The sequence below is a fragment of the Scomber japonicus genome, chromosome 9, assembly GCF_027409825.1.
Source record: "Scomber japonicus isolate fScoJap1 chromosome 9, fScoJap1.pri, whole genome shotgun sequence".
Lineage (NCBI taxonomy): Eukaryota > Metazoa > Chordata > Actinopteri > Scombriformes > Scombridae > Scomber > Scomber japonicus.
The window spans coordinates 4,716,877-4,736,211 of record NC_070586.1 but is presented as its reverse complement, the minus strand read 5'-3'; the positions used below and the strand labels follow the sequence as shown (position 1 = coordinate 4,736,211).

General features: G+C 36.9%; 1 protein-coding gene across 1 annotated transcript in view; it reads right to left on the bottom strand.

Moving 5' to 3' along the window:
• Positions 1-12,158: 12,158 nt before the first annotated feature.
• Positions 12,159-19,335, bottom strand: part of LOC128364322 (putative histone-lysine N-methyltransferase PRDM6) — a 36,175-nt gene continuing 28,998 nt past the window's right edge. Inside the window, exon 3 of the mRNA XM_053324864.1 lies at positions 12,159-12,319. Within this exon, the coding sequence (XP_053180839.1) occupies positions 12,159-12,319 (161 nt within the window). The remainder of the gene's footprint in view (positions 12,320-19,335) is intronic.

The following is a 19,335-nucleotide window of genomic DNA, read 5'->3' as shown; positions in this document are numbered from 1 at the left end:
TTAATTCAATGACCTGGAATTATTAAGTACATCCATAACAACAATATTTACACTGTATACTACCAGCACATTCTTTATCTGCCTACACAGAGACAATGAGGAAGTTTCCACAAATCTGCTGATATAATCTGAAGATAACAAACTTGTGCCCATCAGTTTTCATCTCAGTTTCTTCATCTTCATTATTAGTAGCTACATTTTGTGGTGGTCAGCTTTACAAGTGCCGCTCAGCAGCTTCTTCTGGGTCTTACATAAACAGGCAGTCCAAAGTGATACAGTAGGTACAACCAATGTAATTTATCTGCATGTTTCATTAAATAAATGAAAATGTGGCATATACGTATAATGTCAATAGTTTCTAAGGAAGCAGCAGAATTAATTGTAATGTACAGTACTAACCATACACAGTGTGAGTGAATAATGGGTTAGGAGGACAGTGGTTCCTTCAAATTTAAAGTCAGATTGTTGACTGTTTGTCTAAGATGATAAATCAATGATTACAAATAATATCTACATGAGTCTCCTAATCTGGTTATAACTGGTTAAAGTAATTCAAATTTTAAAAATTGTACAGAACATCAATATTGACTTTGATATTCGCATGCACCAATACATGATGCCCCATAGGTGTTCTATTGGATTTAGGTCAGGGGAACATGAGGGCCAGTCAACAGCATCAATGCCTTCATCATCCAGGAACTGCCTACACACTCTGGCTATATGAGGTTGGGAATTGTCCTGCACCATTTGATGTACTGTACCAGTGTTAGCTCATAGCTAATTTTCATGTCATCACTTAGTCGGTCAATATTAAAACATGTAATAGCATAATAACAAACTGTACAATGCAAAAAACACACAGGACACATACAAAAACACAAAGCTACACACAATAGCACATTAAATACAGTATGGAGTCAGTGGTTACAGAGCTAAGAAGCTTTTAGTTAAAGTGTTTCTTTCATACTACAGTGGGAAAAAAAGTTGTCTCCACTCACACTCGACTTTTGATTCTTTAATTTTTATATAAAATAGTACTTTTAAATCAGCCTGAAGAAGACTATTTAGTCATGAGTCAGTTGGTCAGTCAACCATGGATGTTCAATTATTGACATGTCTAACAGTGAAACAGTTCCTGAGAAGAGCACTGCCTCCCAGATAATAAACATATTGTCTCAGGTGAGTTGTTTTCAGTTTGGAGCTGATGCTGTTGATGATACATCAAGAACTCCGAAGAAAAATAACACAGTAAGAATTTCATCTGGTGAGTACAATTAACAGAATAATACAGTAAATGTATACAGCAAATAGAATCTGTGTTAAATGTATGTTATAATAAAATCTAGTAACCTACATTGTTGATTCACATGTTATATGCTGCTTTTTTAAAATTACACTACAGGATACACTACAGAAAAAAGCAACAGCTATAACATTGAGTGCAGCATGTTTTACTATGTGAAACGCAATCTTTAATAATTATTATTGAAATGTTCAAAATGATGCTCATTATTACAACCTTTTCCTAAAACAAGAAACTGCAAGTCAGGTATATTTAATTTGTGTTGGTTGTGTTAGCTCATCACTTATGTTGAACGTTGTGTACTAAAATGAGTATTCCATATGTAACTACTATTGAAATAATATTTTTTCTTGCTTACTTTTAGAGCTACAACTATTAGTAGTTTTTTGGGTTTTTTTAAAGAAAAAAATGCCAAACCTTTCATTGTCATAAATGTTAGTAAAAAATAATGTTTGGTTTTAGACTGTTGGTCAGACAAAATAAGATATTTAAAGATGTCACTTTGGACTATGGGAAATTACAATAATTTCGTGTTATACAATAAAAAAAATAAACCATGAATTAAGTATAACTATGTCACCTATTGACATGGCTACACAACATTCATCATTACAGAAAGAGAAGTAAGTCAAGCTTCATTAAGTCATATTCTTCATATTTTTAAGTAAGGAGTAGGCTATAGAAAGTATGTAGAATTTAGTGGCATCTAGTGGGAAGGACTTGGAGGGAAGGAGTCGCCTTCCTGCTCAGAGTTGGTGAACAGTGCAAACAATGCAAACAAACTTTATGGTGTGAAGGCACTCCCAAACAAACCTGTCTAAAATCAAACAAAACCCTTTGCCAATGTTTTTGTTCATCTGTTACTTTTCCATTCTACATTGTACCACCTGACACGAGATCATACAGATTACACTATGAATGCTAGCAATACAGAATTAAATTAATTAACAATGAATTAAGATTTATGAGTGATCCTAACTAGTATCAGTCATCCACAATAGTTAATGGTCAATAAAGAGCAAAAGTCATGACATTACTTCCTATCTAGTCTCTGTTCCACTTGCTTCTGTAACTCAATGCAATCTCTCATTCAGCATTTCTTTCATCAGTCTTTCTGAAAGCATGAGATGTGTTCCTGCAGGTTACGAAGAAAAATATACAAGATTGAAGGTCATTATCATACATTAGTGTCATTAGTCATTATCACACATTAGTGACAAATCTGAGAATGTTCAGTTTGGCTGATATTGAGATGAGTAGATTTTCCATCTCCTCATTTATGTCATTTTGCCAGACTACAGCAGATGGCAGAATCATTGTTAATTTGTTGTTAACTAGCTAATAGGGCTGTTGGAACAAATTTCGGGATTAGAATATAATTTGAACTGTTAAATTAAACTAATTGAATGCCGAAAATACTATTCGAATCTGTATTTTTAGATAAATGTGTTGGTTAACGTTAGCAAATCTCGACCTTCTTGTCTTGACCTCCCTGCATGTGAAAATGAAATGCTTTTGTCGTGTCTCAACAATAAAGTTTTCTGTTTTACTCACATTCAGAGTGCTAATGTAATGTCACAACAGAAATGTCAGAAAGCAAAGTGGAGATAACCACTCCTGATAATTTACGAACCTTATTCATTGTGCCTAAGGCAGCTTAATTATTACTTAGCTTAATCGTTACTTGGCAAGAAAGCTTTACGCCGGGAACACACCATAGGGCAGCAATTAGAGGCGTTAGCCCAACACAGTGTGTACAAACGCACGCACGCACGCACGCACACACACACACACACACACACACACACACACACACACACACACACACACACACACACACACACACACACACACACACACACACACACACACACACACACACACACCATACCTGCCTGCATTAGAGCAGTAAGAGTGTCAATATAATATATATCAATACTAGCTCAGCCGGTTAACTGGCAAAAAGACAGACAGGAATTAGCCAATCACAAAAAAGTAGCTCAGTTTCTGCCCAGCAACTGGTTGCTAAGGTCAACTAAGGCCGTATGGTTGCTAAGGGCAGCTAAGGCCCTACAGTTGCTAGGGCGATGTGAGAATCTGCTTGGAAAAAAATTCTCAAAATGCCCCAGAATTTGGCTTCTGACAAGGTCCCGAACAATTGCAAACTGTGAGAAAACCGTAACTCCTGTCCAAAAACCGAAAACACCGTGAGAGACACAGAAGCCGGCAGATTCTGACAGTGTTTATTTTATTCAGATATTCCTTAAAATGAGCGAGTAAGCTCAGTGTGAACACAGAGTGAGATTCTTTTGAAAAAAAAAGACAATTACATTAGGGTCAATGGGGAGCGAGACAGATATTGCTGCCAGTCTCGGCCCCCCCGTTTAAATTTTGTGCAAACCCCGCCTGTCAACGTCACATTTTATGAATCCCAACACCTATGTCTATATTTTGACAAAAAATTGTCTCCTTTTCACGGTTTCGCCGTGAGCTCGAGTTAAAAATAAAAATTAAGGTTATTTTTTACTTATCTACCGCTTCCACTCTAACTTTGAAGAAAAAGTGATTTCCACTCCTCGTTTGACTGCTCATAGTTTGAAAAGTTTACATGTGATTTAAAAACAGTTAGGTGTTTTGGAGAGAGCACAAGTTTTCCTCCGTTTTAAAGTGCAGGTATGAGAGAACTAGGTGACTCCAAAAAAAAGTGAAATTAAGATGAAACATTGTGGGTTTTTAAAAAAAATCCCATTAATTTCCAATGGAGAATTATTCCTGTTTTTTTTGGGAATAACTGGAACTGTAGAGGAGTGCCTCGGAGCTGCACACCCGTGGCACTAATAAAAGACTAGATCTCAGTATTCAAAATTTGAATAAAATTAGAATTTTAAAACATGGTTTATAGAGAAAGATTGACAGCCCTACTGGTTAATGTATATTTACTCAGAGCTTTATTTTTATTTATTTATATATCTATTTTGGTTTAGGAATGTTTACCTTACCCTGACAGGCCATAATAGTATAGCCAGTTATAATCAGAACCATTAATTAAAAAATGAATCTGATTATGATAGCAGTCTGGTCTGCAGTCTGATACAGCGAACAAACAGTGGTTTGAGTTGAGCTGCTGGACAGAGCCATGATTGAAGACCAATCATCAGGAAAATGACCATGAACATTTCGATAAAAAATATTAGGCAACATCATATATTGTGTTTTGTTTTGTACAAGCATAGATATAATGGATTATAGAGGGACTTGCTTTGCCTGCTGACAGACGTGACACCAAAGCCCATCACCCAAAAAAAGTACAACCAGGGTAACTGGGGCATTGTGTATGGAAAATACTAATGATAACACTTTACACATTTGTGTTTCCCTTTGATAAATTTGCCTTGTTTTTCCTAAAATCAGACAGACACCAAAAGCTGCTCCACCTGAACTCCAGCAAAGTATAATTATGGATGCATCAGCGTCTGCAACATCCTGTAAGTCAACTGAGAAGTAACTAAGATGTCTCAACAAAAACTGTATTGTTTTTTACAGGAGAATAAATCTTTCATTAATTAATAAATTAATCCATTAATGACAGACATGAATGAAGACAGGATAATGACAATGTATTCCCTGCACTATTTATAATGCTTTTGTTGTTTTGTTACAGCGTCTGACCTCAGGATTGTGATATTTGGAATGTGTCAGAAGAAAAAGTCAATACTTGACAATTTCATTAGAGGGAGAAGATTTGTTACATATTTGAAAAAGTCAACGCAATGTAGAGTCTCCCATGGAGAGTGGAGAAATAATACACTAACAGTAGTGAAAACCTCAGACATTTTCAGTCTGCCCGTGGGAAAAGTGAAACATGAAATGAAGAGATGTGTTGCTCTTTGCCCCCCTGGACCAAACGTTCTGCTGCTGTTAGTGACGTCTTCTGATTTTACTGAGGAGGACAGAACAACACTAAAGTCCATCCTGAGCATCTTTGGTGAAGATGCTTTTAAATGCTCCATGGTCATAATAACACATAAGGAAGGAAAGAATGCAGCAGTGGATCAACTCATCAGAGACTGTGGAGACAGGCAGCACAGAATCAACTTTGATAGAGAGTACCTTCCTGAATATGATCTTCTAGAACTGATGGTGAAGATGGAGAGCTTGGTGAGTGACAACAAGGGAGAACATCTAAACTGTACTGAGAGAGATGATCTCATAGAGGCACATAAAGGTACAAAACCAATTCTGAACTTAGTATTGTGTGGGAACATTGGGGCTGAGAAGGCTTCAGTTGCTAACACCATTCTGGGACAAAGAAAGTTTGGTACCAGCTCATCAGAGTGTGTTAAACATCAGGGAGAGGTGTGTGGACGTCAGGTTTCTCTGGTGGAGCTGCCTGCCTTGTATGGAAAACCTCAGGAGGCAGCGAGGAAGCAATCATTCAAATCCATTTCACTCTGTAATCCTGAGGGTGTCCATGCTTTCATCCTGGTTCTTCCTTTAGATCCCCTCACTGATGAAGACAAGGGAGAGTTAGAGACCATCCAGAACACATTTGGGTCTCGAGTTAATCACTTCATCATGATTGTGTTCACTGTGGACTCAGACCAGACAGCTACAGATGTTGATGTGTTTCTAAAGAAAAATAAGGACATCCAGGAGCTCTGTCAGAGATTTAGAGGAAGATATGTTGTTCTCAACATCAACAGCAAACAGCAGGTCTCTGATGTGTTTGATACAGTAGAAAAGATGAGAGTTGTGGGCCCCAGATACTTCACAAAGGAAATGATTGCAAAACCTCGGCTGAAAAAGTTTGCAACACATGTTTCTGAATGTGAAATGGCAGGTTATAAAAAAACAAGACCCGAGAGTCTCAGGATGGTGCTGATTGGGAAGACTGGCAATGGGAAGAGTGCCACTGGAAACACCATTTTGGGCAAAGAATACTTTCGGTCGAAACCCTGCATGAAGTCCGTGACCAAGCTTTGCCAAAAAGAAGAGGGCAAGATTGATGGCCAACATGTTGTTGTTGTCGACACTCCCGGCTTGTTTGACACGACTCTGTCCAATGAGGAAGTTCAACTTCAGCTTGTGCAATGTGTCAGCATGTTGGCTCCTGGACCTCATGTAATCTTACTGGTGCTGCATATCGGTCGATTTACAAAGGAGGAAAAAGAAACCGTGGAGCTGATCAAGAAGTTTTTTGGTAAAAAGTCAGAAGATTTCATCATCATCATATTCACCAGAGGAGATGATCTTAGAAACCAAACCATTGAGAGTTACATAGAAGATGACAGCGAAGACTTTGTCAAACAACTGATGATGGAATGTGGAGGAAGATGCCAGGTCTTCAATAACAAGGATCAAAAGAATCGTGATCAAGTCAAGCAGCTGCTGACCAAGGTGGAGTCACTGGTGAGGAAAAATGGTGGAGACTACTATACCTCAAAGATGTTCCAAGAAGCTGAGGCAGCCATACAAAAGGAAATGAAAAGGATAATGAAAGAGAAAGAAGGAGAGATCCAGAAACAGAAGAGGGAGCTTGAAAGAAAACACGAAGAAGAAATGCAACTGAAGAAGAAAAAAATTGAACAAGAAAGAGCAGAGAAAGACAAAGCACTCAAGCAAAAGGAGGAACACATTAAGAAAGAGCAGGAGAGGAAGAAAATAGAAGAGGAAAAAAGAGAAAAGGAGCAAAGAGAGAAGAAAAATCAAGAAGAAATTCAGCGACAACAGTGGGAACAAAAAAGTTTATCTGTAGAGAGAGGTATTAAATCTGAAGCAAGAATCAAGACAACTGTGGACACAAAATTGATGCAGAACAGAGAAGAACTACGAAAGGAACGAGAGGCTTGGGAAAAGGAACAAAACGAAATGTGGGAGAAACGATATCAAGAAGATCAACGGAGAAAAGAGGAAGAGCAAACACGACTGAAGAAGCTGAGAGAGGAACATGAGCAAGAAAGAAAGGAAGATGAACGCAGAAGAAAAGAAGACCGAATTAGAAAAGAACAGGAACAAAGAGAACGGAAAGAATTTGAAGACAACTTTCACAAGAAAGTAGAGGAAATGAAGAAGAAATATGAAGAGGAGGCAAGAAAGCGGGCTGAAGACACTGAACTCAAACACAAATGCACGCCACACTTTGTAGCTCTGTTGGAGAAGCACAACAAGGAAATGGAGGATGTGAAGCAAAAGCACCAACAAAACCATGATCTCATGATAAAACAGCTGACCATGAACGAAGAATTTAAGAAAGACTTTGAGATATTGAAGAAAAAACAGGAACAAGAAATTCATTTTGTGAGATTCAAACTTACTACTCAACACAAAGAAATCGATCAGCTGAGGAAAGTGCATGAGGAAGAAATAAATGACTGGATACAGGAACATGTGAAACAACCTGCAGAAGTGAAGTCAGCTTGCAGCATCTTATAAGATGTTTTCTGACAACAGGAACAAAGTTTTAGTTGAAAGACTGTGGTAGCTCTTTGATTTACTTTTACAACGTATTATCATGTACACTAAAAAAGATTTAAAAAATTTAAAAATAAATCCCATTTTGCATTTGTGACTTATAGACAATACACAAATGTGAGATTTACACTTTACTTTAAGGGAATTATCTTGGATTAATAATATTTTAGGGAAACTTTCCAAACAGGACTAGTGTGAAAGTGTGTTTTTATGTCTTATACTTTACTTCATTTAACCAATACCTGGCATACAAATATCTTAATAATGATATTATTGTTGAAGTCGTTTTGAAAAATGGTCTTATTTATGTACCTCTTTGCCCAAGAAAAAAAAGAGAAAAAAGTGTTTGACATTTGAAGGATCATTGCAAAATATGTGTGTTCATGTATTTATTCTGTATGAATAAGATTATTGGCTAATATATCGATGTCAGAATATCAGCATCTGCCCCAAAATTCCAGTGTCAGTCAGACCCTAATTATGTAAAGTAACAATGGCATAACCACCTATTCAGAAATTACAGGTCCATGGCCGAAGCAAAAAACAAAACACTAAAATAAAGCATCTGTAGCATGTTAACCAAGCATCGGAAACATAATGAGAAAAAGCTAATATCAAAAAAAAGCCAAAATATCAGACCTTGAACAAGACGATGATGCAAAAATAGGAGATCTGAAGCAAAAACAGAACTAGAAAACAAATTAACTAACAACAGAGTAACTAACAAAATAATACCTCAACAACAAAAATATGAGGAGAAAATAACAACCCTTGGAACAAACTGCAAGAACATAAAGAAAGAAAGAAAAAAAGAAAGGGTCAATCTGAGACAAGAATATGACTAAAAGATAATGGGTTTGAAGGAAGACCACCTCAAGAACAAGATGAGGATATAGAGGGAAGGGAAAACAAGCAGAAAGACAAAATAAAAAGCCTGATGGAAGATCACATCCAAGACCAAAATGATCTGAAAGAGTATGACGAAAAAATCATGAATCAGGAGGAGGATCACATCAAGGAAATGAGGTGTCTGAAGGAAATAAAACATCTGAGACCAGGCAGTGAACAAAAAATAAGGAACTAAAACTCAACTCTTGATGACAATATAACTAGAACGAAAGAGTAAATCAGGACCATGATGAATGAATGAATCTCCACCAAGAACATTATGAAACAATAAATGATACCTAAAAGGACCTACAAGAACTGACACAAGAGGATGTACTGTGATGGATGTTGTTCTGTTCATTATTGTTGTCATTGAACCAATGCTTCATCTTCTAACTAATTAGAAATATAATAACATAGTCTGTAAATGGATATATAGGGACAAATGTGGACATATCTATGCTGGGCAATTGAAAGCCAAACACATTCTTTCTGTGAACAGTTATTTACAGTTTTTTTTTTAAATTATTATTATGTTTATATAGCATTATGACATATTTTCTTTGATTTAGTGTGTAATGTGTAAAGTTTAGTTTTAAAAAAGTTTAATCACTATAAACACAGATTAACAAAGGACAGCTGGACGCTATGTTTGATCATCATTTTGCATTATAGGTCAAAGTATATTTTTAAAATATTTTAATATTGTTTATGGTTTTACATTTATTTGAAAAACATCTGAACAATTTAATCATGTTCATGTTGTTAATGTTGTTAATCAAGAGTTTAAATATCCAATAGTTGTTTGTTATTTTTTTTATATTTAGGGTGTCTTTCTGGTTATTATAAGTTCATTATGATTAAATGAGATGAGTGTTATATTAAAAACAGTACAAGCAGAAGTAGCCAGAGTTAAGGTCCATTTATGCTCAATGTACGTACAAAAATGATACCGTCACTGCTCACATACTTCCATGCGTCCTTTACGTTGGCATGGATGTTAACCAATACATCCACCAGGGGGCAGCACAGAGTCAAAAGGTTATGACAACAACAACAAACTCAAAAACAAACATGGCGACTGTGGAGGAGATATTGATAATGTTGCTCTTGCATAAAAGACAAAAACAATATGTTTAAAGTTTCTAACCAACTCACACAACCTTTCCTCAAAAAGTTCCTCCATTGTTAGAGCTACGTATTGAGTAGTGACAGCAACACTGCCCCCCCCATGGTTTCCGGTGGTACTGCTCCGTTTGGTCCGTATCCATAAGCTTTATGGAAACGTGCAGAAATACGGACGAAATGAACGCAGAGCACGGACAGAAGGCTCCGTCTGTATCCGTATTTAACGTTGAGCATAAATGGGCCTTTAGCTAGATGAGGAAGATTTTCCAATACATCAATGTAAACAGCTTCTTTTACGCTGCTGTGTGGTGGAAACACATCTGTACTGTACCAGCACACCAGCTATTCATGGCTTGGTGTGAGTAACACATGGTATTCTGTCACTATGGTAAAAGAAATGTACTTTTTTAAATTTGTAAAACATTTTTATGGTTATTCATTTATTTGAAAATGTGTGAACAATCAAATCAAGTTCCTGTTATTAATGTTATTAATCAAGTATAAATCAATATCATAATTCAATTGAATTGTCATGAGTTTAAATATTCTATATTTTTGGCAACTTTCTGGTGAGAATAAATTCATTATGATTAAATGATTTTTTTTCTTTAATTAAAATCACTCACTGTTTTGTCAATTGTATGATTTTTTTTCATTTATTATTTGTAAGGAGTTACGCCTCTATTAGCCATATTAGTAATCATCATAACTACTCAGTCTGGAAATGTCTTCAAATAAACTATACTACATTTAAATCTTAACTGCTTCCTGGCTGATTTTTGTCCTTTTTTCCATTCAACAGATGTAATGTAAGACACTTTCCATTGTGGACATTGTAGTATTAGATATGTTGGAATGTATGTTCATGGAAAGAATGTAATAATTTGGGCCAACAAACCAGTTCTCATTATGACTTCTAGCATTTCTGTATTCCTTTGGGATCCTGTTGTTTTTCTTTTAGATTACTGATTGAAATAGCTAACATACCTGCTAATGGTAGCCAGTTAGCAGCTGCCAACATGGTCTTGTGTGTAAAATGTTCACATAATTAGGCCATAGCATCATTCAAATATTCTGATGATTTAGGAGAAAAACAATGAGACAACCCTGAGAAAAGCTGGTGTAGTTCTGGTGTCATTTATTTGTTGAGGGGTCTGGGTTGTAACAGCGCTTTGGTTTCTCCAATGTCTGTCACAGTCTTTTTTGAATTTCTCACTAAGGTTGTTTTTCGCTTGGTTTGGTCTTTTTCAGCCAAACCTCATTGTGCTGACATGTGTTTCCACTACAGCCTCACAGTGGGGGGGGCAGTCGTGCCGAGCTTCGTTGCTATGGTTGCTATGGTCCTGCTTGGTAACACGGATGACTGCAGCCAACCTGTTACAATCTCCTTCCTCAAATAAGCTGTCTTGCACGACTCAACACGTCTTTGCTAAAAGGCCAGACAGAATGCTGCTCTTTAAAAAAACTTCTCTGTGTTCTGCTTTCAGTAGTTTTGTAGCCGAACCGAATCTCTGTGGGTTCAGATATCCGCTAAAAGCAGTCCTGATCATTTTTAGCTGTTTCGGAAGAGTTACTGCAGATGAAAAACCCAAAAAATGTTGTGCTGCTGCTGCTTCACATGAGCAGCTTTCCACAGAAAGACCAGTGGGAAGATTATATTATGAAGACATATTAAGTAAATGTGCTATTCTTCAACAATAACACATCCACACAGCAAGATATGGAAATACTATTTGGTCAGTGGATCAGTTTAAAAAAATGCTGGGAGGAACAGTACAAGCAGGAACAGCCACAGTTAAATCAATGCATTTTCAGCAAACCAGCACACGCCCAATACATCATCAATGTAAACAGTAGCCATTCATGATATCCATAACTTGGTGTGACTAACCAATGGTGTTTTTGCCACTATGGTATTACGCAATATCGGTTCACAGTACCAAAGCTTGCGTTAACCAAGTATTTTATTTTTACATTAGTATTTTTTAGGAAGGAAGGAAGGAAGGTAGGAGGGAGGGCGGGAGCCAGGAAAGAAGGAAGGAGGGAGGAAGGTAAAGAAAGATGGACTGATGCAGTGGAGGATAAAATTTTTCCAGAGAGGACTGGACACATTTTCCAGGTGAGGTGAAGACGAAATTCAATGAGACTTTACATGTCAGTGAGTTCTCATCATACTCACGTAGACAGACACACAAACCTTTTCAATTTTGCACACAGAGTAAATCGCTGAGGTAAATAGATCAATCAAAAAAGGGCATTATTACTGACCTCCACAGTGTACCCAATGCATCTCACTATAGAGAGGAGAGGATCACAGAGGACACTTTTGGAAACACCCACCACATTAGTGAGAGAAGTAAATCTGTTCCTACCTGTACTGTACGACCATCATGTTCTGCTCCCCACAGTGTCTGGCACAGCGGATATACCTCATCCAGCTGGACTTACTGGGATCATTACCATCGATAAAGTGCTGTAACGTCCCCTCTGAATCGTAGATCTGGAACACACAGATATACAGGGTCAGGTCTAAAAGCATATACAGAGAGGACTGCTCTGTTTAAGATCAGTTACTGTAATAACTTTTATGCCCTGCTTTAAAAAAAAAAACAGGGTTACAGTTAGAAGTACAGTACAGTGATGATATTTCATCTGTAAAAGGCCACAACAACAGATACTAATCCATCTTGTGACTTCCTATCAACTCAACAAAAAACATCTTAATTTAAACAATGCACTATATTTATATAATTACCATGTTTTATATATGGATTGTATAAGGTTTGTCCTTTCATTTCATTTTTATATTCAAATGTGTACATACAAAGGTAAGAAAAAATCTTCATTTTTATGGTTATTTCTTTTTATTGTTTATTTAATTCATTCTGGTCCATCTCAATATTTATTCTCTCTGTCATATGAACTAATTCCCACCAGCAACATTTTTCAGTTGCTTTTACACCAATGAAGAACTGGGGCAAACTACATTAAACATGTCCTTTAAAAAATACAATAAAGTGGAAAATGCATCTGTGTAGTTTAAAGACACTACCATTAAAATGTACATTATGTCATAGTTCATGTCCTGTTATCAAATATGTTTTGATTATGATCTTCTCAGTGTCCAGACTTGTATTAAGTTCATTTTCTACAGTATGTAAGTTAAAGAGTAAGAAAAAGGGAAAAAAACAATCTGGCTTTTTATGTAAATTAACATTTGGACAACCTAATAGACCAAGAAAAAAGTGGTTTATTCATAGTTCATTAACTTGTATTTATAGGACATCAATTTGTTTTTGGCTTTGATTTTATACCAATTGAAATTGTAATGTTATTTAAAATATATTATCTAGTCTTTTTTTTTTCTTTTTAAATAAGATTTTAAATTGAGGAAAAAGTTATGAGTGTGAAAGGAAAGTCTCATTTCAAGAATGTTTTTGGGAGAAGAACGTGTCAAACAGTTTTTTGTCATCGAGCTGAAAATAAACAACCTTCATTTGAATGTGTGCTGAGTTTTCATACCCAAAGATTAAAGTGTTGAGCTGTAAAAGTACAGGTGGTATCAGGATATTTATGGTAAAGCAAAGTCAAAACTCTGTTTATTTTTGGAGATTCATCACATAATTGTGTGATTGTGTTTCAGTTCAAGAATTTAGAATAAAGCTTTGTGAGTTGTAAATGATTATGAGTTCTGCACTCACAGCTGAGACAAAAAGAAAATAACTCCAGTTGATTTAAAATGTTTTAAACAAACCGCAGCAACAAATCATTAGCCTCTTATCCGCAGTCAGGCCGGAGCTGTGATTATTACCGGCCTGCTGGGTGTTAAACGTTATACAAACCTGATTTACACCTGCTTAAAAGCCTCCCTGCTCCGTCTGCCAACGTCTCAGCCGTAAAAACAAGTTCTGATGTCTAAAAATACTTTTTCAGTGTGACAGTGGAAGATAGTCCATGAAACAAGAGACATGGACGTGAAACATAAACCTCTAAAAGACTCCGTTTAGACAAAGAAAGGAGGAAGAAGTTTTTTCTCAACTTTTACAGCCATCTATCCAGAGCAACATATTTCAACAAGCACGGACCAGACTGCAGTTGAAGTTTATGTGAATTTACACGATCCTCATACAATTAATCCCAACAATTCTTCCTTTTCTTCTAGCAAGTTTATTTTATACACATGAAAAATTTTTAATCTAACTGCCAAACTGTCATGAAATGTACTGATCACATTTTCCAGACAATGAAGACTTTTTATTTTAATGACCCTACCTTTCCTCTGGTGCCACCATCAGGAGAAACTTTACATTTTAGCCACAGTGTCGATAAGGTACTAACCTCAATTCCTCCAAAATCCTCCAAATTAATCGACCAAATACATAATTTGATCATGTGACTCTAGAACAACACTGGCATCCCCATCAGCAGTAATCAGCAGTACAGCATCATCTGTCTGTGCTTTCCAAAACCGTCACACATCACTGTTAGACTATAATGATGTTTTATGATGTGACAGCACTGTGGTTAAGGTCTAGACAGATCATGGTTTGGGTTCAAATGGTCACTTTGTTAAGGGTTAGAGAAACATGTGATGTGGATGAAAGTTACAGCTACAGCTTTCTTAAATTTAGGCCACCTTAGTCATCATGGCTACAATAAAAATTTTATCGTTGCGGTTGGAAATGTAACGCCTGTGGTTGGAAACAGGAAATGAACAGCTGTTTCCTGTGTTATACTCATGGATGTATGCTATCCAGCTAAGTGGTCACTCAAAGTGCGGTAACAAAAAATCCCCTATGACCTAAAAAGCATTTTCCCCTATAGACGACCACGATATAAAAAAACAAAGACTTCCATAAAACTATTGACAACACCTCCAACCTCTACAATGTGGCACCAACAGATGAAGATAGCAAAAACAAATGTCAGTGTCAGGTAGCTAAGACAGATAAGAGAGTATGCAGCAGAGATTATGGCAAAAATCAAGAGACCTCTGTCAGATGAGAATAGCGATGATAGTGTCAAAGCTTTGTTTAGTTTAGATTAGTCAAGTGTCTTTTGAGGCAGCATATAAACATTTAGCTAGAAATACACATATAGTGTTAAAAGGCAGGTTGATTAAGTTTTGGAAATCAGTATAACAAGCCACTAGTGAAATGTTGGAAGGTGAATGTGTACGTACACCTTGTTGTTTACGCTTATGCGTGCATTGTTTATATAATTTCTTACATGTTGAAGGCAGAAAGAGAGATAGTACTGTTGCTAACTAACAAGCTAACTAGTGAAAAGAAACAGCATGCTTTTCAGTGATCTGTTCAAGAGGGAGAATGTATCATGAGAATAAAATTGGCCTCTGAGGCACACCATACTTGACACAAGACAATAGGGAAATTTGAAATGTTAAACATCATATTAGTCCACGAAGTTTATATTACAGTAGCAACAACTCAGCACTGATTGCATTGCAAGGAGTTGGCTTGTATAGTACAGACAATTTGTCATGTAACACTGTCAAAAAAAAAAAGTACCACCATTCAATTTGAAGTGTTGGGCCTTCATTTAGGTATCTCCCCGATCTACCACACCTGATTTTAATAATGAAGTTATCAAGCCCTTCACAAGCTTCAACTGCCAAGCTTCAAAAGAGGATAAAGTAGTAAATTATACTACATTCAGTACATGGTCCTGCTCCCACTTTACCCTTGCAACAGTATTTATTTGTCTTTTTCTAGACAAAATGAAGTAATGCTGACCTGCAGACAAAATGTGAACTTCATGACTCGAAAGAACATCAGCAAACAATTCAAGAGATTAAAAGTGTTCAACAAATAGTAGAAATATTTCTTCTCCTGGAATTTAAAGTGAAAAGTTCAGACTTTGAACGCAAAATCACCATAAATATTAAACAGTTAAAACTAAATAAATAAATCAACAACATATCTGAAGACTTCACAACAAAGAACCAACAATAAGCAGTTAAAAAGAGTCGATTTCCCTCAGCCTCCATCTCTCTCTCCCTCTCTCTCTCTGTGTTCATTATTAATCCATCCCTCCATCCATCCGTGGTGATGCAGTGTGACTGTATTGAGGAGGCGTTCAGTGTGTTTATAAGGTGATGACCTGAGCCAATAGCGGCCCTCTCTGCTGTCCATACAGCCAACAGACAATCAATGCTGTAAATGACTGCGAGAATCAAAGGAAACGGCCTCATTTATTATTCTCTGCATGTAAGCACTTTAATGTGTGTGTATGTGTGTGTATGTGTGTGTGTGTGTGTGTGGCTCTTCTGCTTTTATCTGAATCATTAGCATGTTCATTTCATACATGCATGATGTATTGATTTTCATTTTTTCTAGTTTCATACTTTCCGAATTGAGAATATTTTTTACCCCTCAGATCTTTATCAACACAAACTAGTTTCTGTTTGTCTCTGAATCAGTAAAGATTCAATTAAACCAGCATGTAAATTCTCACATGTATGCATAAATTAATCAATGTGCAAAATAAAAAGCAACTTGTAACTAAAAGTCCTTGTTTCTCTTCTGTCTTTAACTCAAGTGATTTATATATTTTATTTTCCTTTATTTATTCCTTTTATATTTTCCTTTTCTAAAACCCTAAAAATAATGCAGCAGTTCTTCTTTAACACACATGAAAGTACATTTTTTACTTTTCCTGATTATGTTGAATTAACATAAAACAGACTTTCACTGTAAACACAAGAATTATGATCTTCTGTGGTTTGTCAATCTGTAAATTTAAGTAAGTATTTAAGTAATAAGCAACGTATCTAAACCCCTAACAAGTCTAATTTAATTTTTTTAGTCTTTAAACTTTATTTTATCTTCTTGTTTCCTTCAAAATAAGATTCCATTCAAATGTAGCTCAAATTTTGACTAAATGAACAAAAATATGCACCAAAAAAAAGTGAATTACCAATTCTGTTTCCATCCTGTTGTGTGAATATTAGCAGATAAACTAATTCTCCAGGCAGAGCCATTAAACTGTGGCAGAAGTATGAAGTCATGTAAAGCTGATGTATGACTAAGTATTCATTATTCTATCAATAATGACATAAAAAAGAGAAAGCAGATGTGAGTAGTGAGAAGGAATCACTTGTGTTCACCATATATGGAAGTAGACGTAACCGTGACAACCACACAGTTTGATTGACAGGTGATAACATTCCAATAAAGAGCGCTAAGCAACAAAGATGGAGGAATATCATTCAGAATAATTAGAAAGTGCTGTTTGTTGTTTTTTAGAGCAAACAGAGAGAAAGAAGAAACTCTGTCACAGATCCAGACTGTACACTAATTCTATAAGGTTCAGAGTCTGTAGTTTGTTTACACTGAACAAACAACATAAGGATTTACTCAAACCAGACACAGGAAGCATCACGGATAGAATATTATTGTCCCACGATGCAGCGAGCAGCAGAAACAGACGAGTCAAAAACTGGACGAAACAACTTGTTCAAGAAGTTATTCAAAACATTAGAGCACTTTGATAGCCGAGAGGTTATCACACATGCAGCATATTCACAGCGTTCCTGGTTCGGCTCCAAAAAAAGGACCTTTGGTGCATGTTACCCCCTCCCTCTCTCTCTCTCTCTGTTTCCTGTCAGCTTCTATGTCAAATACCCTAAAATAAAGGCTAAAAATGACCAAAAATAAATCTAAAGTTACTCAAAACGTCACCTTTTAAGAGCTGCTTTCTTGTCTTTGTGCTTTTAGTTATATATTATGATTGTTATGTGCAGAGTAAACTGGGAAAAGACAAGTTGGCAGCTTCAGATTTGCGGTTTGTCTGGGTTCGCAGATGTTAAGACGTCCATCAGCAGGGAGTTTTGCTTCATTTCTGCTCAATTAAAGATGTACAGTGGCTGAGTAGTATGTTGTACTTCAGTCACAGGTAACAACTGACATGTGCTTCCTCCTTAAGGTAAAATGAAAGGACGGAGGGAAAAGGGGCTGATGGGAAATGTGGTCTTACATTACTAAAGCCCAGTTTCCACCCATAGACTGTATAGAAGAAATGGACGTAACATCCGTGACGTCACCCATTGGTTTGTGGACTGCTGCTCGGAAGCCAATAGTATCGAATCTAGGCAGCGCCATCTTGAAAATTTCAGGTGCATGCTGGGAAAAATAAAAACACGGATTCTACTTATATGGGCATGAGGCGGGGCCGTGGGTGGAGCGGGGAGGTTGCTATGGTTACGAGGGCTGGATCTCGAGGACATTGGTCAATCAACCTGTCAATCAGGACGTAGCCACGCCCTAATGCATACCCTGCTTTATCGTCACATATAAAATCAGGGAGGCCAAAATGTCCCAAATGAACATCATACTGCATTGAAGAAGGCTTTAAACTAGCGATTGAGACCATAAACACATTTTGAAAACGTTTACTGAGGTTGATCGTGCTGCTACTACAGTAATTACGGTAGACTAAAGGCACTCGTTGGGATTTGATCGGGCTGCTACTACAGTAATTACGGTAGACTAAAGGCACTCGTTGGGATTTGATCGGGCTGCTACTACAGTAATTACGGTAGACTAAAGGCACTCGTTCAGATTTGATTGTGCTGCTACTACAGTAATTACAGTAGACTAAAGGCACTCTTTCGGATTTGATTGTGCTGCTACTACAGTAATTACGGTAGACTAAAGGCACTCTTTCAGATTTGAATGTGCTGCTACTACAGTAATTACGGTTGACTAAAGGCATTCATTCAGATTTGATCGTGCTGCTACTACAGTAATTACAATAGACTAAAGGCACTTGTTCAGATTTGATTGTGCTTCTACTACAGTAATTACGGTAGACTAAAGGCACTCGTTCAGATTTGATTGTGCTGCTACTACAGTAATTACAGTAGACTAAAGGCACTCGTTCAGATTTGATTGTGCTGCTACTACAGTAATTACGGTAGACTAAAGGCTGTCATTCAGATTTGATTGTGCTGCTACTACAGTAATTACGGTAGACTAAAGGCTGTCATTCAGATTTGATTGTGCTGCTACTACAGTGATTACGGTAGACTAAGGCTCTCGTTGGGATTTGATTGGGCTGCCGTAATGACTGTATTAACAGTGCAACTTCATTTTAAAAGGCAGATTTCTCTCCCAGAGCTCCGCTACCGTAACGCTCCCGGTGGAAATCCCCAGTAACCGTGTTCAACATGTTTACACTAAATTTACCAAGAGAGTCTTTAATTTTCCCGTTAGTCTGCAGTTCTTCTTTCTTTGCTTCCTGCTTGTTTAGTTTGAGGACTGTGTGAGTGTTTGTGAATCTCCTCACGTGGTTTCAGGGTTTAAGGTTAGAATTAGGTTTATGTTACTGACGGTCCTCACAAGTATAGCAGTATAAACATACAGTGACTGTGCGTGTGTGTGTGCATGTGTCTGTGTGTGTGTGTGTGTGTGTATGTGTGTGTGTGTGTGTGTGTGTGTGTGTGTGTGTGTTCCCCGCTGCCTCTAATGAAACTCTGCTGTTGTTTAAAGCTTTTGTTACTCGCAGCCATTTGTCACTGACGTCTA